The 23,583-nt window shown below is 50.3% G+C and overlaps 1 protein-coding gene across 2 annotated transcripts; it reads left to right on the top strand.

Moving 5' to 3' along the window:
• The first annotated feature begins 3,588 nt into the window (after positions 1 to 3,588).
• On the top strand, positions 3,589 to 22,815 carry Csf1 (colony stimulating factor 1). Of its 2 annotated transcripts, none has more exons than XM_032897506.1 (9): positions 3,589 to 4,072; positions 7,190 to 7,309; positions 8,478 to 8,540; positions 10,068 to 10,238; positions 13,466 to 13,613; positions 14,761 to 15,821; positions 16,733 to 16,785; positions 17,105 to 17,163; positions 20,744 to 22,815. In XM_032897506.1, exons 1-8 carry the CDS (start codon positions 4,034 to 4,036, stop codon positions 17,148 to 17,150), a joined length of 1,701 nt encoding a protein of 566 aa, XP_032753397.1. In that variant the 5' UTR covers positions 3,589 to 4,033; the 3' UTR covers positions 17,151 to 17,163; positions 20,744 to 22,815. The 2 variants fall into 2 exon arrangements, with proteins under 2 accessions (XP_032753397.1, XP_032753398.1); XM_032897507.1 differs by having other exon boundaries at positions 15,712 to 15,821.
• The last annotated feature ends 768 nt before the right edge of the window (positions 22,816 to 23,583 follow it).

Here is a 23,583-nt window from a genome sequence, read left to right on the forward strand (position 1 = left end):
GTCCTGAGGGTCCCTCCATTATGTCTGCTCTGCAGATGCAATTTAAAGGGCAGTGGGCAGGACCAGAGACCACATGGGCCTCTCCTTTCCTAACCTGGTTAATCTGGTGTGCATGGGTCGTCTAACACACTCTGACATCTAACACACACTGTGCCTTGCCAAGAACATCGAGACTCAGAACAGCATTGTACAACCAGGCTCTAGTACTTATTCTGATCTATTTCCATGAGCCTGCTTTTGTAGAAAAGAGGAGGAAGAAAGACAAGAAAGGGTGGAAAAAATAAGAGATGCACTGTGGTGGGAGGAGCACCCTGTGTGATAACAGTCACTTTGCTAGAAAGATCTCCAGAGGAAGTTGCCTGACAAATTGTTTTAGACCAATCTTCAAGTGAGGTTTCCTCCCATTTCCTGCCACCGATCTTAATTTCTCTCTTTTCAATCACTCACCCTCCCTCGGTTCATTGCTCTAACCAGGAGGGTCTCTCTCAAACTCCCTCTGCCCTCCCCCAGGGTCAGCAGAGTGCCACCTCCTTGGTGATGATGCAATTTGGAAATCCCTGGAACCCCAAATCTCAAACAGTGCCAAATTCCTCTCTCCCTTCCCCCAGGACCTGGCTCCGGACATGACTCTACCAGTAGTCAGCGTGGAAGACTGCAGATGGTCTGATCCACCGCATGGAGCCCAGAGTCTTCTCATTCCAGACTTGACTCTCAATGTCTCCATCCAGACTCACATAATTCTTGTATGATTCTGGAAGAGGTGGCTTAGCCTGACTGGGTCTCTACGTCCTCATTTAAAAAGGTTTCAATTCTATGATTCCATCACTTCCCTTGCATGGAAGGGCTCACACAGGCCTGTCTGGATCCACAGGACCCTGAAACCCAGTCAAGACTCTAGCGAGTCAGGCGGGGGAGGACATACCAAAATCAGTCTCTTGGGTGGTCAGAGAGCAGGTGGGGCAGCTCTTCCAAACTTGACTTCCTTGTGCATGAAGGCCAAGTTCGTTTAGCCACCAGAAGCATAGGCCTTAATTTAAAGTAACGTGAATAAGGTAGCTACAAGTCCCACTGTGGAAGTCAGTTATGGATGGTCTTGCTTATTCCTCTGCAAGGCCACACCAACAGAGATCTTATTATTGACCTTGGGCAAATGAGGAAAGAAGAACAGAAAGGATTTGCCTAACGATAGAGCAAGTGAGTGGTCGAGATGGGAGAGATTCTGGCATTGAGATTCTCAAGTCCACACCACCACTGTTGTGTCAGTAATTAGAGAATATAAGATAAAAATAATAAAATGGGAGCTGGTGAGGTGGTTGGGGTTAAAGATGTCTGCCACCAAGACTGATGACCAGAGTTCAACCCCTGGGGCCTGCATAGTGAGAAACCCAACTCCCACTAGTTTTCATCTGACTCCTACATAAGTGCCATGGTATGTGTACACACACACACACACACACACACACACACACACACACACACACACACCATTGCTTTAGTTTGCCTAATAACTTAACGGAAGGGAAATCATTGGCTCCATTTTATAGACTTTGATGCCAAAAGATGTGTACCCATCCAGAGCCACACAGCAAATGACTGAGCAGAGCTGTCAAAGGCAAATATCTTGTAAGTGGTGGGTTCAGGAAAAGCCTAATATGTGAAGGGTTGCCCTTGCGTGGGAAGGGGATTCCTTGCTTTGCACTTAGGAGATAGATGGCTGAGCTTGTCCTTGTGCTGATGTAAAGGATACTTGCACTCTTCCAGACTCAGTTCAGTTCAAACTCCAAGCTCCATGAGCCTGGGGCAGAAACCAGTTGGTAAAGGAGAATGGAACCAGTAAAATGGGACCTTTTTTCTCATCAACTCTGCATGCAGGCTTATCTTGCGTACATGGCTTCCTCTTGCTTTTTGTCTTAAGGGATGTGGTTAAATCTTTTATCATTCCAGACCACTTAAAGAACATTCCACCAAAGAAGGAAATAAGCCTTGATCATGTCCCTGCATTCCTCTGGGAAGCCCTAAGTCCCAGTCACTACCCCAACCCTCAGCTTCCAGCGGCCACAGACACATGAGAATGAGTAGGAGCCATGACATCACGTTCACTGTTACACCTCCAGGGTCCAGCAAGGGGCTTAGCCTGTAGTTATCAGTGAATATCTGTCAGGTGACTTATCCATTCCATCTGCCCAGTTAACTTAGTTCCTATTATGTGCTATTATCAGTTCACAGGTGAGTGAAACGAGGGCCACCTAGAGGAAGCCTCCTGCTCAGGGTGCAGGTCAAAAGTAATCACTAGTATCACTAGTATACAATGGTTCTAAACCTTCTTAATGCTGAGACCTTTTAATACAGCTCCTCATGGTGTGGTGAGCCCCCCCGACCCCCGCTGCCATAAAATTATTCCATTGCTACCTTATAACTGTAAGTTTGCTACTGTTATGAATCGTAATGTAAAACACATGACATGCAGGGTATCTGATGTGCAACCCCGAAGAGGCTGCCACCCACAAATTGAGAACCACCAGTTTAAAATAATGTACAGAGTGAATGAATGCCAATTTAACTGGGAGGAATGGGCTGAGTCCAGTGGGAACACAGAAAAAAGGAACTCTGTACCAGCCTGAAGCATCTCAGGAAGCTTTGCAAGACGAAGATAAGATGTGATTGATGACAACCTGACCAGATGAGACATTCACCTTAAGATGGATGGGGAGAAGAAGACTTCATGTCCGAGGAAGCAGCCTGAGCAAAGGCTTATGGGAGTGACATTATTGCTCAGAGCCAGGCTGAGCAAGGGATCTGGGGATAGGTGACAAAAGGTGCCTCTTTGAGACCAGGCCACTCATCTGGGCATGAAGGGATTAAAACACATCGAATCAGGATGAATGCAAGGAAGAAAAAGGTCCAGCTGTTGGCAGTATAATTAATAGGCTCCTCTTGATCAGTTAATTTAGATTCATTCTCATGTAAAGACAAAATGTGATTGTCTCCACAAATGCATTTCCAACAGAGTTGAGGGAAACCAAGGGCCCAGGCACACCAACCTGTCCACCTGAGCTGGGTTCAGCAGCCCAAGAGCAGGGGACCAGCTTCCTTTTCAAGTCAAGCACCTGAAGCTTCTGGCACAGAATACAACCACCCAGCTAGTTGTCACAGGACTAGATCCCTCCTCTCCTGACCAGGTAGCTGGATTGCTCCCCACTTCTCCCTATAGCCAGGGGACAGGAAATTTAGCCGGTTCTTTGGACAATACATACATAGGAGGAAGCAAGCCAACTTGCAAACCTGCTGCCCTGGGCTCCATACGAGTTGAATGGAGCTACAGCAGAGAGGCCTCGGTCATCTGTGCTGGTCCATCCCCATTCAAGTCCTGTTCAATGTACTCTGCCTTTTCCTGCTCAGATTTGAGGATTTTCGGGCCTGGAGGGGAAAGTCCCTAGGGGCCAGCATTAGACAGAGAACAATCACACGAGATTGACAACAGTGGCGAGCACAGAAGGAAAGGCAGTGTCTTGTCCAGTGCTCGAGAGAGGAGGGGGAGGGCGGTGGAGCCCCGGTTACTCTGCTGAAGGCTGCGGAGCTTGCACAGCCACAGAGCGACTGGAAAGAGAGCTAGCGGAGAGTACTAGGCGGCCCGCTTGGGGGAAGGGAGTCGGCGGTTCAGTGGGCCTCTGGGGTGTAGTATGTGTCAGTGCCTGTGAGTGTGTTTTGTGTGTGTGTGTGTGTGTGTGTGTGTGTGTGTGTGTGTGTGTGTGTGTGTGTGTGTCTTTTTCTGGCGGAGGGCCAGGGTGATTTCCCATAAACCACATGCCCCGCCAGCCCGCCCGCTTAAAAGGCTGTGCCGAGGACTGGCCAGCGAAGCTCGGCCAGGGGAAAGTGAAAGTTTGCCTCGGTGCTCTCGGTGTCGCTGCGGCTCTCTGCATCCCGGGACAGCAGCGTGGCCCTCGACCGCGGCGCAGGCTCTCCAGCCACTAGGGAGCAAGGAAGCGAACGAACCAGGGCGGCCAACACGCCGTGCCGGGACCCAGCTGCCCGTATGACCGCGCGGGGCGCCGCGGGGCGCTGCCCTTCTTCGGTAAGCTGCAACCGTGGCGCGCGGGGCCCGGGCTGGGCTGGAACAGGAGCTCTGCAGCAAGCAGCAGGCGGCTCGGCGCGGCCCCTTTTTCGCCAGCTGCCCAGGCTTCCCGGCCCTGGGTTCTGGCTTCCTTATTGCTTCTAGAACAGGGCTGAGGCCCGCGGTATTTCAATAGCTGCTCCCGGGACTCCAGCGCTTTGCGAGGTAAAGGGAAGGTTGCTCATCCCATTGCATGGAGGAGAACACTGAGCTACCCACAGGCAGGAGAGAGAGAGATGAAGGCGGGGGTGGGGGTGGGGTTGCAGCAATTGGTACGGGCCCAGTGTCTGCCAGGGTGGTCAACCAGTTTCCGAGTGACAGAGACCCGAGTGTGGCATCATCCCCAGTAGACATCTCCCTTTGGCTGTTGCACATGGTTTTAGGCCCCAATTGGGAGTGGGTCTTCTGGGTAGGGAAAATTCAGGGTCACCCAACTTTATGCCAGGACCTGTGCTGAGCAACCTGTTGGCAGCAAAAAGGAGACAGGCATGCTGCTACTTGTTCAATGGAGGTGCAGGAACTGTTAGGGACCTGGGCGGCTCTCTGAGGGGAACTGGACCTGAATCTGTTCTTGAAGAATTTGGTTCAATGAGATGGGGCTATTCTGGGCTGTGCGTCTGACTGAGGAAAATGCAAGGAGACTTCAGAGCTGCAGAGGGTGGTGGGCTGCGCACCAGTGTCCCCAGCAGTGGCAGCAGATTATACGGTGTGGCACTTACAGAGTGAAGGATGGTACTTTCAGTGAACAGCAAGTGGGTTTGCTTCTGGGGAGAATGAGAGGGAAAACCTAGAGGGTAGGAGCAGAACTGTTATAGGCAGAAGAGAGGGTTGCAGGTGTTTAGGGGAGAGAAAAGTAGAACCATAGGGAGGGGGGCCAGTGAGAGGCAGAAGATGGGGTTAGGAGGGGGAGGGATGAAAACTTAAACCATAAGCAACAAGCAAAGAGAGAGAGAGAGAGAGAGAGAGAGAGAGAGAGAGAGAGAGAGAGAGAGAGAGAAGAAAGGAAGAAGAAAGACTAGAAGGGGAAACGAGAGGAGGCAGAATTAGACGAGTCGGAGGGTTCAGTCCGGCAGTCCGGCCAGGTCTCTGCAGACTTCACTGATTGGGAAATGGAACATGATGTCTTGAAGTGTTCTGAGACGGCAGCAGTTTCCTTCCAGGGCTGCTCTCTTAGACAGAGGCTGAAGCAGTGGGTGGGAGGAAGAAGCAAGCCAGGAAGAGCCTGTCCAGCCAGATGCAGGCTAGAGTATTAACCCTTGGGTGTCCATCCGTACCCTGTCTAAGGTAGCACTGGGGTTACAGATCCAGATCCAGGAGTGGCCCCCTTGGGTCATCTTTGAAGCCAATGGCTGTGCAAGCTTGAAAAGCCACCAAAACCTGGTGGTCTTGAAGTAATTTGTCTTTACCTTGCTATCTTCAAACATCAATGTCTTGAAGATCCCAAATTGAGGTATTTCTGAACATCTCCACTGCAAGGTCCTTTCCTTCATACCACAGACATGATGGGTTGACAGGTTGAGTGACACCAGCCTGGGCCAGAGCTATCTTCTCCACAGTCATTTCCTTGAACAGGTCCTGAGCCTGGGATTCTGGAGATCTGGGCTGCCACTCCTACTCAGGGCTAACTTTCCAATTGCCCAACCATGCCCAATGCAGTATCAACCCATAGCTGGTTGCACCTTCTCTCTCTCTCTCTCTCTCTCTCTCTCTCCTCTCTCCCTCCTCCTCCTCCTCCTCTCTCTCTCCCTCTCTCGTCAGCAAGGACCTTAACAGGTCCTGTGCTTAATGGCATTGGGCAACCCTGTGTCTCAATGCCCATCTCTGTCTGCCACTCTTTAAAGCCTCACTGTGGTCCCTCTTCCCTCCACACTGCCCAGCCAATGCTGCCTTTCCTCCTTGGCATGCACTGGCAAAGCTTCGGGCTTTAGATGTAAACCAATGTTGTTATGGACTGTTTCAGAGCCTCCCTGTGTTTTTCCAATGCACTCCTATTTGCAGCATTTGTCTCATCATCTGGACTATTGGGGCAGAGCCCAGATCCAAGAAGGTGCCAGTCATCACTCCGCCCTGCCAGCATTTCCCTGAATTGGGGGATATCAGCAGCCAGAATGCTCAGAATGGCAGCCTCAGGCCAGGGGAAGAAAGCCCAAGAGCCCCTCTGCCTCAGGCTGGCCATCTCCTGGGATTCCCTATGAGAGCCCATAGGGATGGAAGCATCTTAGGGTAGAGGAGGAAGGAAGGACCTGGTAAGGTGTCAGGAGCCAGACCCGCTACCCCGGGACGAGCAGCTACTGAGCCAGATGGGTGTTGACGAAAGGGAGAGAACTTCCTTGCTGTGGCAAGAGCCTGCTGACCAGAGGAAGGGCCTGATGCGTCTCAGATAGGCAGATGCCAGCAGTGAAACACAGCATTATCTTTGATTAGTCAGATGGACTCTTCTTGAACTGCAAGTTTAAGTCTCTAGGAGGTCTCCCACTTGGGTTGAGTTCCCAGTGCTTGGTCCCCCTGTAGAACCTAACCTGTGGAACCAGGTGGGAAAGAAGGTAGGCACCAATGGTAATGAATGGTTCTGGCTTGCAGTCCGAAAGTCAGCTTACAAGGTATCGATTTGTCTCAGTGTTAAAGTTGAAAGACAGAAAACCTTACCCTTGAGACTCTCAGTCATTAACACTTATATTGGTTGGTGCACCATTAGTATTATCATTAGACATCCTCTGTAAGCTGGGAAGATGGCTCATGCTCTAAAGACACTCGTTCTTGCAGTGGATCCAGGTTCAAATCCCAGAACAACCATTCATACTTCTAGGTCCAGGGGATTCGAAGAGGCAAGCACATAGAGTGTGTACATGCAAGCAAGCAAAACATTCATAAACACAAAACAAAAATAAATAAGTCATTTTAATTTTTTAAGTTCTCTGTATTGTTGGGCTAACCTGGGTTAACCTAAGAAGAGTTAATCTTGGAGTAGATGGCATTCGGGTTATTATCAAGGGAAGAGTGAGCTGGTGCACTGGCTGATAAGAATCTAACTGGGATGGAGAGGACGTGCTGGAAAGCCATGCCTTTCTCCTGTTACAGACATGGATGGGCTCCCGGCTGCTGCTGGTCTGTCTCCTGGTGAGCAGGAGTGTTGCCGAGGTGTCGGAGCACTGTAGCCACATGATTGGGAATGGACACCTACAGATCCTGCAGCAGTTGGTGAGTATGAGACCTCGCCTTCTCCTCATTAAGGAAACGGAGACAGCAGCCAGATGGCAGAGTCCAAGAGAGGGCTTACAGAAAATAGTTAACTGGATAATGGCTATCCTGGTGTCTCATTGATCTTCTTGAGGTGAACACCTTAGCTCCTCCCAACCCTTTCATCTAGGTCTCCTATAGTGAATAGGATGGGCTTCTAACTGTTGCCTGAGTTCATGGTAGCCCAGGAATGTCCACTATGGATTCTAAAAGGCTCCTTGACCCTGCTCTGACTCAGACAATGCCTCCTTTGGGAAGTCAGCCTGGTCTGCCTGCTGGGTCCAGATGGTTTGTCCTGCTCCTAGATAGCCGGATCCCCTGACAGCCTGGCACCAGGGCCCCACCCAAATTTATATGGGAGGCTCTAACCTAACTCCCTGCCTTCTGCTTTTACTTCCCTGACTCTTGCCCCTGAGGTTGGGGTATCCTGCTCATCTGGGCTGGGAAGGAACCCAGATCCCATTCTAATAGGCTTAAAGAATCATCAACAATTCTAAAGGGGCATCTAGTCAGGCAGGATCCAGTTGTTGTTATGGCTTCTGCTCCTCTCACTAAAGAATTTATCATCTTTCCACGAGCTTGGCAGGGTGGGGCAGCAGTGGGTAAGGTCATCTGCAGAGCCCTGAACTTGGGCCCTGGGGCTGAACCTCCCAATCTCCCTTCTTAATAGCACTCTCTCCCAATCTCCCTTCTTAATAGCACTCTCTGCGTGCAGCTTCCCTGGTCCATGATGCCATCATGGTCTCTGAGGGTTAGAACATTGCTTCAGGGAGAGGCAGGGGCTAGAGACCCAGACTCCCCAGAACTTGGCCAGCCTCTCTTTGAGGCTTTTCACCATAGAGTGCTTACCACCTCCAGAAAAGATTACTTCCTATATTTTCCTAGAGATGTTTCTTCCTTATGGAAACGAGACTGTGTGGTTTCATAGGTCATAGAAGTGTCTGTCTGTTTTTAAGTCCTCTGAGCTTTTGGAAGATACAGCTTTTTCCCCTAGCTGTAGCTCTGTCATTTTGGCATTGTTTTAGGGAGGTAAAGTTAAAATGTTATTCACCCCAAAACCTGGGTCCCCATCCTGAAGCTGAGCTGACCTATAGGTACCATGTAACCGCTGGCCTGTTCTATCTCACAGATCGACAGCCAAATGGAGACTGCATGCCTGATCGAATATAAATTTGTAGACCAGGAACAGCTGGTGAGTAGCAAGTGTTTGTAAGGCCCCGGGTGCTTAACTTTATATTCAGAGCCCACCCTGTGGTGGCATGGAACTGCATGAAGGCAGCAGAAAACCTAGAGCAGACAGGATGGGGATATGGGAATCCCTGGGTGCTTCAAGTGTCAAGTTCCAACTTTCAGGGCTGGGCAGAGTCCAGAGCTTAAGTCCTTTGCTGTTTTCATACTTTGACCTGGAAGAAATCAGGCACTTGCTAAATGCTAGGCACATTCCCCAATTAATCCTAACAGTACCATTCTGAGGTCCACGGATATTGCTTGTTACCCATGCAGAAATTAAGGAGTATACTTAGTGATAGAGGCCTAATTTGAACCCAGGAATGTTATACCATGTGCTTTTTTTTTTTAGATCACATCTCCTCCAATCCATTAGCCAGAGAAAGGAAGACAGTCTAGCCTGGCTTTCTACCTCACACCTAACCTTAGGGTGCTGTCCCTTTATACTCCCCAGTCCGGAGGAAATTTTCAGGGGCTTCCTGACTTCCCTGATTCTAGGGCACTCTTCATCTTACCACTAGGGGGAGCCCTCTGAAACCCCAAAGCCTTCACTTATTTCTCCTTACCTGTCAGGAAGCCCATGGCTCTAGGAGAAAGCAGACAGTCTAGTTCCAAGTCTACAGTACCCACCACACCCTATGTTCATTCATCTCTCTCCTTGCTTTGTTCTGCTCCCCAGCTTTTCCATCAGCTCTTTGCGATGTCTTCCCATCACTTCCCATGTGCCCCACCGATCCCTGTGCCACACCTCCTATCTTCCAGCCTCAATCAGGCTATCCAGAATCCCTTCCGTCTCTGAGCTCTCAGCACTAGACCATCTCTTCTTTGACCATGCCATGGTCTGCATAGTCTCAGGGCTCCATCCATCCATTCTCCTGCTCCTTCACCTATTCACTGGATCAGGCACTAGAGATGCAGAGATAAAAGTAGCTTCTGTCTTTAACCATTTTCGGTATCCTTGGAGACAAAATCCAAGGCTACGCTTTTGATAATAAGATAGTTCTCAGTATCTTTATATTTTGGAGGATTTAAAGGGGCCATATGGAAAAACAAAACAAAAACCAAAAAAACAAAACAAACAAACAAAAAAACTTTTGTGGAAGTAAGTTGAAAGGAGAGAGAGAGAGAGAGAGAGAGAGAGAGAGAGAGAGAGAGAGAGAGAGAGAGAGCTAAGGGACAGCATGAATGAAACCCACCTTCCCTGTGTGTCTCCTGACTAAAGCTGCATTTCAGAAATCCAACGCTCTCTCTAATCAGAATCTACTTTTCTGTCATGCTAGCCCAATTCTCAGTTATGGTTGATTTAAAGAAAGGGAATAAAAGACAGGCCTAGGGTATCATCATCCTCATCGCCAGGGTGGTATGTCCCTTCCTCAAGAGTACAGGAGGCAGGCTACAGCCCTCTATCTGCCTCGGGTGTGGTCGGTCGTCTGTCTCATATAAAGCCTGGCCACCATGGCCAGGGACTAAACTCCAGGTTCCTGTATTCCAGGATGATCCCGTTTGCTACCTAAAGAAGGCCTTTGTTTTGGTACAAGTCATAATCGAGGAAACCATGCGCTTTAAAGACAACACCCCCAACGCCAACGCCACTGAGAGGCTCCAGGAACTCTCTATGAAACTGAACAGCTGCTTTATCAAGGACTATAAGGAACAGAACGAGGTAGGGTGACTGGGGCAGGAGCACCAGGGAAGGGGCAGAGGGAGGCTGCAGAGGTCCCACCCTGCCTCATATGCTTGCCTTGCCTGAACCTCACTAACCTACTCCCTTGCCCATTCACTTCTTTACTCCATCCACCTTCATCAAGCATTCATTAGACAGAAGGCACAGTGTGGACCCTGAGGATATCCTTGGAACAAGAAATTCCCCTTCCCACCCTTACAGTGAGGGAGGCAGCTGTTAAATGATGACACCTGTAAATATAATCAAAAGGGCTCTTCCTCCATTCAGCAAAACCTTATTGAGTGGCCACTGCATATCAAGTGCTGTTCTGGACACCAGGAATGAGCTGTGATTTAAAAAAAAAAAAAGTAAAAATCCCCACACTCATAAGAGAGCCAGCGAAAATGAGCGAGTGTGTGAATGGCCGATGGCGATGATAGCATTGGAGAAGAGTAGAGCAGGCGAGGGAGCCCTGAGTAGTAGTGGGAGGAGCAGGAACCTGAGACTGAGAGTGCAGTGAGGACCCTAACAGCATGAGGATGCAGAGGGGAAGAGAAGAAGGCAGCTTCTAAGCAAGAAAACTTTAACTGGTGCTCCAGCACGAGGAAGAGCAGTAGGAGCCACACACAGAGAAGCATTCTGCAGTGAGGAGCACTACACTCAAGCCCTCGGGTAACCAGAAAGGTTTGCATTCAGAAGCCCAAAGGGGGTCGGCATGGGTCAGGCATGGGATGTGGACAGGAGAGAGCAAAGTCAGGAAGCACACCACTAATTCATGGTGTTGAAGAGGTGAGCTTTTTGTCTTAAATTTGAAAGAAGCCACCATAAACTAGAGTGACACGATGATATGATGGGAGGCCATCTGGTGGTTGACTGGAGAGCAGGAGGTCAGCGGGAGGTTCAGCCAAGCTGAAGATGGTGGTGACTTGAATCAGAGCAGAGCAGGGAAAATGAAGGCGAGTGAGCGGGATCCCTCCAGACAGATAGGATGTGATGCTTCCTGGGAAAAAGGGAAAGGGTGAGGCAGATGTTTTCATCTGGAGTCCCTGGAGCTCTCACTGATGTCAGAAGAAGGATGACCACAGGCAGAGTAGGTTTGAAGGAAGAGCTCAGTTTGCTGTGAGGCAAATCAGACAGCTGCAGTTGCTGCTTGTGACTGTGAATGCTGGACACACAGACACTGTGTGGGGCCACAGAACTGCACAGCCCAGTCCACCCTTCTCACCCTGGCAAGAGGAGAACAGGATCCAGGATCCTGAATGAAACACAAGCCTGTGGGAGGAGGAAAGCCTAGAGAGGGCAGCACCTCAGGGCTTCCAGATGGGAGGAGCCAGAAGCTTTATCAAAGGAGGCTGAGAAGTCAAGTAAGATAAGGGGTGGCAGTGTCTGTTGGTCCATCTGATTTGGAAGCATGGAGATTGCTGTTGGAGGCAGATGGGGAGAAGAGAGAGGAAACAGAGACCACAAAGTAGAAACACTCTGCTCCCAAAGGGGACAGGACACCAGATTTTCTGGGGTGGCTCTATGGTTGAGGAAAGGATGGTTCTATACTGTGCAGCTGTTCACCTAGAGAGCTTATTTGAACATGCAGAGGCCCAGCGTACACCGTTACAGACTCGACTTTCCTGGGCCCATCAGTGAGCCTGGGAATCTGCGTTTTGAGATGATGCCCCATCAGTGGTTGAGACAGAAGCGCCTCAGTCTTCCCTGGGTTGATGACTATTCACTCAGTGCATGCTGAGTGGTGACTTAGGGGCAAGAAGAGTGTAAGCCCAAGGAGCCAAGGCCAGTCACACTGCTCCTGGACCAGCAGGCGCCTCCATGCTGAGAAAGCTTGGGTGTCAGGGTTCTAGGTGAGGATGCCAGGTTTCTTTTACAGCATATAAGGCCAGGGACATATGCAGGACAGAGGCAGCTGGCCTGCTTTAAGAGTTCCTGGGAGAGGCTGGTGTGCTGTTGTTCTAACATCACAAACAAGGGGATGAATCCGCATAAAGCCAGTCATCTGTCTATTCTCACCTAGCTGCTGAGTGATGAAGCCAAGCCCAGGTCATTTCATTCATTCATTTGTCTAGTGACTGTTATAAGCATGCTATGGGAGGGCCAGAGAGATGCAGTGATGTAATCAAGGGAGCTGTAGTAGCCTTGGAAAACCTATTGGTCTTCCCAGAATAGCTCAACTTTAAGGGAGAGAGTTGGCATTCTGGAAATAGGCTGTAGGTGAGACTGTAGCCACACACAGAACAGCCTGCTGTGAGAGGTGAGGTGGACCCAGAGCAGAACCCTGAGGCACTGCAGTATGTAGAAGGAACTCTGGCACAGAGCCTGAAGGAGCAGCTGGTGAGGAGGGAAGCACCCAGGAGGGCATGACTTCTCAGAGCTGCAGAGGGTGTGTGAGCACTTGGGCCAGTGCAGAAGAGAAATGCCATTCAGCAGGCAGGGCAGGGCATCCTCGGCACTTCCTCCAAAATGGGGCACCAGCCAAGGACCTCATCTCTTCTGGTCTACCCAGATCTGCTCTCTACACCACACCAAGATGATTTTCCTGAAAGATAAGTCTTATACCACGGACCACCTCCCCAGCAGGTTTTCAGTTTCCTGTTGGCTCTGTGGCTTACAAGTTCCTGGCAGAGCCAATGAGTTCTTGGTCTTGGCAGGGCTCTTTCCAGCTGTGTCTCTTGCCACTTTCTTCCTACATGGCAGAGCTGCAGCCGCTCTAGCCTTCTTTCAGTCTTTTGGCGTCTCATGCTTTCCTGCCCCAGGGTCCTTGCATCTTCTATCACCTCTGCCCCCACTTCCTTCTCTTACCCCGCTCAGCTTTTAGCTGATCCTTTGGAGATCTTCTCCCTGGGCCCTCTTTTAGCACCCATTGGTTATACGCCTTCACATGGCTCAGGACACTTTCTTGGGAGCCACTGTGACTTGTAACAATGGGTTTAGTGCTAGTGTCTGCTGGACTCAGTGCCCAGCTTGGCTAGGAACCACTTCTCTTTTGTTCACTGCATAATGCCCAGGTAAATATATGGCAATATACCTGGCACTTACATATGTGTTAGATGGATGTCTGGAGAAATGACATCTCTCAACCTCAAGACTGATACTGCTGCAAAGCAGAGATGTAAGGGAGGAAACAAAGGGGGAAAAGAGAAAACCTAAGAGAATTGGATAGAGATAACAGAGGAGGCCCAGGTTCATACTTACCAGAGGGGGCTTCACTCTTCTCCCAGGCCTGTGTCCAAACTTACAAAGAGAGTCCTCTCCGGTTGCTGGAGAAAATCAAGAATTTCTTTAATGAAACAAAGAATTTCCTTGAAAAGGACTGGAATATTTTTAGCAAGAACTGCAATGACAGCTTTGCTAAATGCTCTAGCAGAGGTAAGCACAGAAGGGGCCAGCTACAGGGAGGGTGTGGGCAAGGTGGGATATGGGATTTGGGGAATCCCAGAAGCAGCCTGGGTGCTAACTGTGTTTCTGTGTGTTTTGTGTACTCGTGTGGCTTCATGTACCTTAAGGTCCTGTGCACATGTCTTTGCTGACATGTGTGTGCATGCACACTGACTTATGCCTGCATGTACTGTTTCACTGCCAAACTTCATGTGGCAGCACCAAGAAGGCCCCTGCTGGTGGCCGTGATGGTAGTGAATGGGTAATGGGACCTTCCTCGGAAAGCCATAGGCATGGTGGCCTCCCCCCGGGCTCTGCAGGCTGGCTGAATAAATGGGGGTTCCATGGAAAGAGCAGGAGCTCCACCTGGCAATCAGGGTCCTTGCTCCAGGAGCTTGGCTGCAAAACACTAGGATAACCTGGCTCCGGAAGTCCCCAGGATGCCTTGGATGTCCCCTCAAGGGACAAGGCTGGATTTGAAGTCTGAACATCATTCAAACTCTCTCTACCTGTGCACTCTGCGTGTACTCATCTCTGCATCCTGTGCCACGTGTGTCCTACGTTCAGCCTTACTCCCTAAGGCAGGGGCTGAGGTCCTGCAACCGGACAATAGCCAAGTCCAGCCTTAGTGCTTCAATTCCGAAATTCCAAACTTGGCTGCTTCCCAGCCCCCGGCCTTGTCCTGTCTGTGACAGCAGCTATGGTGGTTCCTCTCCTGGCTGTGCATGAAACCCGTGTCTTGGATGCCTTCAGTGTCTTGTATTAATCCAGGAGCTATTGCTCAGGCCCCTGGCCTGGGTGCTGCTAACCCCTGGCTTGGCCTCCGGCCAGCTAGAACCCTAGTACACTGTCCTGTGATCTTCCTCACCCCAAGTCCTGCTCTGTTTGTCTGTACCTTGCTTTTGGTCCCTAGTCCATGATACCCTGCATATTGATCCCTCCTGCCTGAGTTCTGTGTCATGATCGTTTATTACTGTCCTGCCCTCTCCCCAGCCCCAGGGCTATGTTAGAAGAGGGACCCCTTCCTATGCCCCAGAGCCTTATCCCCCTCTTAGCCCCTCTGGGGGAGCTGTGCTAGAGGCTGGTGACTCTATCTCCTCCCCATCTTTCTCTCTCCCCCTCTCTGTGGTTCTTTCAGATGTGGTGACCAAGCCTGATTGCAACTGCCTGTACCCTAAAGCCACCCCTAGCAGCGACCTGGCCTCTGCCTCCCCTCACCAGCCCCCTGCCCCCTCCATGGCCCCTCTGGCTGACTTGGCTTGGGATGATTCTCAGAGGACAGAGGGAAGCTCCCTCTTGCCCAGTGATCTGCCTCTTCGCATAGAGGACCCAGGCAGTGCTAAGCAGCGACCGCCCAGGAGTACCTGCCAGACCCTCGAGTCAACAGAGCAACCAAATCACGAGGACCCACAACCTCATCCTTCTGCGGGGGCCCCCATCCCTGGGGTGGAAGACATTATTGAATCTTCAATGGGCACTAACTGGGTCTTAGAAGAAGCTTCTGGAGAGGCTAGTGAGGGATTTTTGACCCAGGAAAGGAAGTTTTCCCCCTCCAATCCTGTAGGGGGCAGCATCCAGGCAGAGACTGACAGACCCTGGGCCCTCTCAGCATCTTCTCCATTCCCTAAATTAACAGAGGATCAACAGCCAGCGAATATAACAGACACCCCGTTGACAGAGGTGAACCCTATGAGACCCACTGGCCAGACACTGAATAATACTCCTGAGAAGACGGATGGTTCATCTACACTGCGCGAAGACCAGCAGGAGCCACGCTCTCCCCATTTTGCCACACTGAATCCCCAACGAGTCGGCAACTCAGCCACCCCCTATGCTAAGTTACTGCCTCCCAAAAGCCACTCTTGGGGCATTGTACTGCCCCTTGGGGAGCTCGAGGGCAAGAAAAGTACTAGAGATCGAAGGAGCCCCGCAGAGCTGAAAGGAGGACCAGCAAGTGAGGGGGCAGCCAGGCCTGTGGCCCAAAGTACTAGAGATCGAAGGAGCCCCGCAGAGCTGAAAGGAGGACCAGCAAGTGAGGGGGCAGCCATGCCTGTGGCCCGTTTTAATTCCATTCCTTTGACCGACACAGGCTCTTCTATTCAGGATCCCCAGACCTCTGCGTTTGTCTTCTGGGTGCTAGGCATCATCCTAGTCTTGCTGGCTGTCGGGGGCCTCCTGTTCTACAGTTGGAAGTGGAGGGTAAGGAGAACTCCGGGAGAAGAGGACATCCTAAGGGGCAGGACAAAGGCTGGGTAGGTTACAGGCTGGAGGGTAGCCAGGTTCCAATAGGTTCTGCAGTTGCTGGAAGGTGGGGATGACAGCCCAAAGGGTAGAAGGTAATGATGGAGTGTGGCTTCAAGAATTAGGAGCTGCCAGGCGTGGTAGTGAGCATGTAACCCTAGCAATCCAGAGGCGCAGGCAGGCCTCTTTGGCCAGCCTGATCTACTGGTTGACAAAGCAAGTTTTAGGCTAGCCAAAGCTATATAAAGAGATCCTGTCCGAGAAATTAATTAATTAATTAGGTCCCCAGCCTCCTGGAAATCATTAAGAAAGGATGAGTTCTAGACTAGCCAGAGCTACATAGAGAGATTCTGTCTGATTAATTAATTAATTAATTAATTAAAGAGGTCTCCAGCCTCCTTGAGATCATTAAGAAGGAACGAGAACAGAATCATGTTAAAAAGAGAATTCTTGGCTGGGAACTCAGAAGGCAGAGGCAGGCAGATCTCTGTGACTTTGAGGTCAGCCTGAGCTACAGAGTGAGTTCCAGGGCAACCAGGGTTGTTACACAGAAATGAGAGCGAGAGTGAGAGCGAGAGGGGGGGGGATGAGGGAATGAGAGAATGAAAGAATGAGAAAATGAGAAAATGAGAGAATATTAATACCAAGTGGGAGAGGAGAGGAAGGGAGAGGAATGCTGTTCTGGGAGCTTGAGGGCCCATAGGTGGTGTTCTACGCAGGAGGGGACAGAAGAAGGAGTGCCCATCCTCAGAGGTCCAGGAATCTTCCTCAGCTATGCATGCTTTAGAGCAGTGGGAGGAATTCTTGCAACTCAGTAATGCTTAGGGGCATGTCAGCACCTCAGTAAGATAAATCTTTCTTGTTCTCAGAGCCATCAAGACCCTCGGACATTGGATTCTTCTGTGGGGCGACCAGAGGGCAGGTGAGCAGTTGGAGTGGGGCTGTAGGAGTCACTGATGTCTGTCTTGGGACCTGTTTCCCCTCTAGATTGAAAGAGAGGCTTCTCCCCCTTGCCCTAAGTAAACAGAGCTGCAGAACAGGGTGGGTACAAAGAAAGAAGAGCCTCTCTTCTTCCCATGACAGTGGAGCTTTCTCCTGATTTCTTCCTAGAATTGGGCAGTTTGGGGTCTTCTAAATCTCACCCATATGGAACCTATATGCAAGTTGGGGATAAGCTAGTAGGTCCCCTCAGTTCCATGCTCCTGCTGAAGTCTTATGTCAACCCTGTGTTCTGCCTGCAGCTCCCTGACCCAGGATGAGGACAGACAGGTGGAACTGCCAGTGTAGAAAGGATTCTAAGGTAAGGCTCTGACTTTGATATCTCTCTATCCCTTAAAAAGAACTAGCTCCAGGTACCCACCCCTGTTGAAGAAACCACCTGACTCCCAGGCGGACCACACACTCTGACTTCCTCTCCACCCCACTCCCAAGTCCATTCATTCATCATCAAGTCTAGCAAGGCCCCTCTCTTCCAGGCCTCAGGTCTCCCCTTGCTCCTGAATCCCCTCCCCAGCTGAGACCAGTTACTGTGACCTCTTCATTATGTTTCTATTCTTGCTGTTGCTACATCTGATCCCAAAGCAACCACATTCCTCCTCCTCTAATGAGGCTTTTACAAGGTCTTTACCACCCTGCAGAATTTTCACTAGCCTCTGCATGGCTGCCAGCCGCCTTCAATTACAAGCAATCCCAGCTTGGTACTGAGCCCTGACCTCCTCAGCATCCTCTTCTTTCCAAACTGTGCCTTATCTGTTCCTGCTCCCAAGCCAAGGTTACTGCTGCCTCCCTGATTTAGGATCATGGTGCCATAGAAATTTAGTCTTGGGAGAGCTGTCAAGAGGTCATTTGGCCCAGTGTCCCAGCCTAAAAGGGCTACTTTGCACCCCTACAGGGAGTCAGCCAGCTTCCTGAACACACACACACACACACACACACACACACACACACACACACACACACACACACACACACACACTCCCAGTTCTAGGCAAGTGCTCTGCATGCCAGTCTGCTCAACTACACACAACACTGGGGTCACAGCACACAACACTGGGGGAATTCCTTCCTTATGTGGGCAAAGCTGCCTTCCTTTCTCCCCTCTCCCGACCAGTCCTCTCTCATCTTCTCCTGAGGCCTGATATTTAAAGTCAGTTATTCATGTCCCCTTTAAAAATTCTCTGTGATAAGTGTGGCCAAGCCCCTCAAACATTCCTTATATGATATGGTTTTCAGACCCCTCACCATCCTGGACACACTCGTTTGTCAATGTCCCTCTGAAAGTGTGGCGCCCAGCCCTGGACACAGTGCTCCAGATGTTGTCTGACCAGCTCAGAGTACAGTGGGACGGTTGTCTTCCTTGATCTGGACAGTGCGCTTCTACTCATGCAGATTTAAGATCACAGTAGTTTTAACAGCTGCATCATATATTGTCATATGTTGAGCTTGTAGTCTATTAAAAACCCCAGTTCTATTTCCCACGAGCCTCTGTCCAGCAGACCTTCGCCATCCCATACTCCCACACTTGGACACCTAACTGTTTTAGCCAAAGTGTAGTTGGAGCTCACCTTTGTTAAAACTCCTTGTTGTTTTGCTGTCCATGCCCTGAGCCTACTGAAAGTGTATTAGCTCCTAGTTTGGTCACTTTATAACTCCTGGTTGGGTCCCCTGCACACTGATGCATGTCTTTTGTTGTCCTTGTCCACAATGTTGATGGAGATGTGACCTGTATTCTTCCTCTCTATCTCCACCCACACCAGCCTGTCAGGAAGCTTTTCCTTCCTGAAGTATCCCACATCCCTCTGGTTGTCCTTTTAATTCATACCCTTCTGCTCCTTTGTATATGGCTCATGCTATATCAATCCATACACATTTGGATGTTGTTTATGTATTTTAAATCATATTTTATATGTATATGTAAATTTTGCCCTTCTAAGAAGATTGTAAGTCCCTAGAGGGCAGGAACTATCTTCCATTTTTTTCTGCACTTCATTTTCGATCCAGGATTCTAGACAGACAGTGCCACCTCCATCCTTGTCAAAAATTTAGTAAATGTTGGTAGCTGGTTTCAGGTCTGAATCACCAATTAACCCTGGCCAGAATTCTCTGACTGATCAGCCTTCTGGGTGATTAACCAGCCAACTGATGAACTCATCTTGCCAGCTAGTTAGCTGACTGACTACTCAACTAACTAGCTGGTAACTACTTAACTGACTAATTTTTGATTGATGAGCTGATTGGCTAACCAGCTAGCAGAGTGCTTAGTTGATTTGCTAACTGACTGGATGGCAAAGTAGCTGTGTGATCTGTTGAAGTTTCCAGTTATACCCCTTGCCACATGTAAGCAAACTGTCCCATGTGTAGGATGATGTGTCTCAGCCCTTCCCCGGACAGAGGAAATCTCACAGATGTTCAGAACCAGGGAGATTTATTTGGATTAAAGCAAGCAGCAACCCATATCTAGACTCTTGCAGACCCACTTGGCTGTAGTGTGGGTGGAGATGGGTGAGATGAATGAGCTGGCTCACTGGAGCAGCTGCAAAGGATCCAGAGCCTCTCCAAACTGAATCAGGGAGTAAAGGTTGCCGCGGACTTTGGGGCTCAGTGCTGTGTTTCTGCCACCTGTATGACCTGGTTTCTCTGTACCCAGTTGTCCTTTACACACCTCCTAACTTTCAGACCTGCCCAAGACTTTAAGTTTCTCACCTAAGGATTTCAAGATTTTACTCAGTTGGTTCAGATCTAAATTGGTCCCCATTCCAGGTTCAAGGAGTCTATGGGAACTGACTGACCAGTACTCTGACAAGAAGATGAGTGGGACACACAGAAGTGGGGACTAAGGGAAGGACACTAGGTTGCAGAAAACTCGGGTCCATGGTCCCAGGAAGCAGGAGTTGGGTCAGAGGCTAGAGCATGCCCTCTGGGGCCTTCTTCCCCAGTGGACCCTGCCAAAGCCTGTGGCCTGGTTATACCACAAGGCTTATGTTCAGTTTATAGTTCCTGCTTGTTTCCTATCCAAAGCCTGGGAATAGGCTGGGGGCCAAAGGCTGTAGGTCTCATCTTCCTTCCTTACCCATCACAGGCTTGACCAGTAGGGCTATGGACATTACTAGGGAGGCGCCACCCAGGGTCCAAAGTCAAACTGTTGGCTAGAGTCCAGGGGATTTCTGCTATGGAACAAAGAGTTCTGAGGATGCTGGGCAAGGGGACAAAGATGGGGGTGGGGTGGAGAGAGGGCAGGGCCCTGGCTTCCATGGATGACAAGAGGCAAGTCCTTCATCCCATCTGGGAGGAGGCTAGGCTACTCAGGGTGAGCATGTCTGTTGACAGGGCAAGCCCTCCCTTTTCCTGGCATTGTCTCTACCCTCTGCCCATCAAGCCCAATTTCTTTCTACTTGATTGCTTTTGAGCAAGTGTCTTCTGTGCAGACCCCCTCTAAGGCATGGTATGGAGGCATGAAAAATTCTTTGCTAGAGTTGGCAGAGATCCCCTTAGATCATTGGTCTAAGACTACTAAGATGGCCTTACCTGAGGAGTGGCCTAGTAGGGACATTCAAGAGCTTGTTCCCTGCTTCCATCTGCTTGAGCAATAAGCCTAGACCTCCTCCAGTCCTAGGCCCTCATTTTGTGGTCACTACTCTCCCAGGAGGAGAGGTAGGAGGTGAGGCCAGTCTGTCCAAAGGCTTGGACTGCTGCCAGGCAAAGCTGCCTGGTGTCTCTGTGGTGTCTGGGGTCACCTAGAGGGCCAAGGAAATGACCAGAGGAAGTCTTGCCTGAAGCCAGCCAACAACCCACAGGAATGCCACACCTCCCCCAACTATGTCCTCAGCGACCCTCCCCATACTCCTCTGCTGACCAGCCTTCTTCCCTTCTTTTCCCTACAGCTGGGCACACAGGACTATCTCTTTATGGAAGGAGACATTATGGCAACGTCCACCACTACCCTCTCCTGTCATCTTCCTGGGAATGTGGTCTGCCACTACCAGAGCTCCTGCCTACCAAGACTGGATGAAAGCAGCTTTGATGGGGATCTTTCCATCCTAACCCTTAGACTCTCAACTAAAGAGAGAGGGCTGGAGGATGCCCCCAGTATCCTGCCACTATTTATTGTGGGCCCTGGAGGCTCGCTGCATTTGAGGAAGGGCAGCTCAACAGCTCAGGACCCTTTCCCTTAGGGGCTGTTCCCTCCTCTCAAAACCAGAACCTGGCAAGGGACACACTAGCCTGTATGGCCCATGGGAGATCAGGACAGATGAGAAGGAGCAGAAGAGCCCTGTGCCCAGAAGACCCAACTGGCGCCAAGGAATCCCAACATGGACAGGCAGGGACCTGTTTCCCAAGAAGAGAGCCTGACATTCAAAGGGTGGGACAGCATCTGCCCAATTTCCCGTAAAGGCATAAAGGCACACAGCCCAAAAAACGGGAAGAGGAGGCCTTTGGCTGCTTGTGATGACAGCTTAAAGGGGTCTACACCCTCAACTTGCCTAAGTGCCCTCTGCTGATAGCCAGGAAGGAGGGAGACCAGCCCTCCGGACTTATCTGACCTGGCTCATGATGCCAAGAGGAAGACTGAGCTCTAACCTCGTCTCCTCCTGCCCATAGCCCCTGCCAGAGTTCTTTTGCCAGCAGAGGCACCCCTCATGAAGGAAGCCATTGCACTGTGAATACTGAACCTGCCTGCTGAACAGCCTGTCCAATCCATCCCTATGAGCGATCATCCGTCCGAATGTTCTCCCACTTCCTTCAACCTCTCCTCAGCTTCTTGCACTGAGCTGGCCTCACATGTTGACTGAGGGAGCCCCTAAGCCCGACCTTCCCCCGCCTCAGCCTTTGATTGTCCAGGGTGAAGCTGTGGGAGAACTGCCTGGGCTACCAGTCAGAGCTGGTCTTTAGGCTGTGTTCCTTACCCAGGTTTCTGCATCTTGCACTTTGACATTCCCAGGAGGGAAGTGACTAGGGGAAGGGAGAGAAGAAGGGGAGACAGAGACAAAGGCCACAGGCAGAGCTATGAATGAGAATGGGTCTTGAAAATATGTGTGTACCCCTAAGCTTGAAGTTGATCTCTATACTCCAGCCCCTCGCCAGCTGCCTTCCCTACTGCCTGAAGCCTGGAGCTGAGCAGGTTGTCTGGTCCTGAGCTCTGGGGACCGAGCTCCGTGCTCCAGCCCCACCCTCTTCTGGCCTTTGCTCTCCAGACCTGACTCCGGTAGGGAAGGATACCTTCCCAGTCTCACCTACCCCACCCTGCCATCTGTAGCCAAGCAAGCCAAGTCTAGAGAGGGATCAAAAAAATGGATCATTTACTTCCAACTCTGCTCTGATGCTCTGTTTCCTGGGCCAGGCTAGTCTGTGGTGACCTGGGCATGGGTGACAAGGCTCTTACTTGCTCCTTGGTCTCTTTATGCTGCTGCCCCCCCTTTCCTGCCCTCCCTGGCTACTGGGTCGCTAATCTTTCAGGCCATGGATCCGGAGGAGAGTGGTCTATAGGCTCCACCAGCCCTGTCCTGAGACAGCAGGGGGGTGAGGACACTGGAGACTTTCCCATGGGGCTTACTTAGCCTTCTAGTTACAGACTATTTCCACACTAGAAAATACGTATTTTTAAATAGAAGGAAAAACACAGAAACAAACAAAAGGCATTCTCCTACCCCTCCATCTTAAACATACATTATTAAAGACAGAAGAGCAAATCCAACCCATTGCAAGAGGCTCTTTGTGGGTGCTTGGTTGCATAAGAGCAGGAGGAGCCCCAAACCCACCTTTGGAGCTTCCCTGCACAGGAACCCCTTCTTCCCTCCAAGAAAGCCCAGAGGGAGCACTGCCTCACCAACTGTGAGACTGCGTTTTTTTATACTTGGAAGTGGTGAATTATTTTATATAAGGTCATTTAAATATCTATTTAAAAAATAGGAAGCTGCTTTTATATTTAATAATAAAAGAAGTGCACAAGCTGCCACGTGTGAGTCATGGGAAAAGTTGATTTTGGGGCGTGGGCAGAAACTGTCGGTGGGAGGGAGCTAGCTCTAAGATTTTTTTCAAGGTAGATGGATTAGGTTTTCTCTGGGCTGCAGTCTTGTTTCTAAAACCTTCTGTACTATTGGTGTTCAAAAGTATTCATCTGCATATCTGTTTAATAGGAAAAGGACAGAAAGCCGCCAAACCTCAGGCCTGGCCGCTGCCCCCACCCGGCCACCTCAAGCCCAGCCCAGCCTGGGAAAATGGCTGGTTGGGCTCTTTCCAAGGGCCTGAAGGGTCTGAAAGGAGGAATCTATCTCTAGGACCACAGGTCCCTGCTGTCCAGGGGAGGGAGAAGTGGCAGGTCCAGTAGGGTGCTGAGGTATTTAGGTAGGCTGGAAAGTGAACAAGCCTAGTAGGAAGGGAAGCTGCAGTTACAGCTGCAAGGCATTAGACCTGTTCTTCCTATTAGAAATAGAGGGAAACCACAGATATGGACTTCCCTGGGAGATCCGTCTGGGTGGACCAGAGCAGGTCAAGGTCCTGCTAGGCACAAACACCACCACCACCCTGCCCCCAACACACACACCCCACCCCCGTCAAAACTGCAACAGCAGAACAACAGGGGCTTTCCTGTTTCAAGTACTATAATAGACAAAGTTTTAGATAAAAGGTACCCAACCCTGGCTTAATGCAGAATTATCTGGGTTACCTCCAAAATCTTGATTCCAGCCCTGGCCTATATCTACACAATCAGAATCTCGGGGTG

The sequence above is a fragment of the Rattus rattus genome, chromosome 3 (genome assembly GCF_011064425.1).
Source record: "Rattus rattus isolate New Zealand chromosome 3, Rrattus_CSIRO_v1, whole genome shotgun sequence".
NCBI lineage: Eukaryota > Metazoa > Chordata > Mammalia > Rodentia > Muridae > Rattus > Rattus rattus.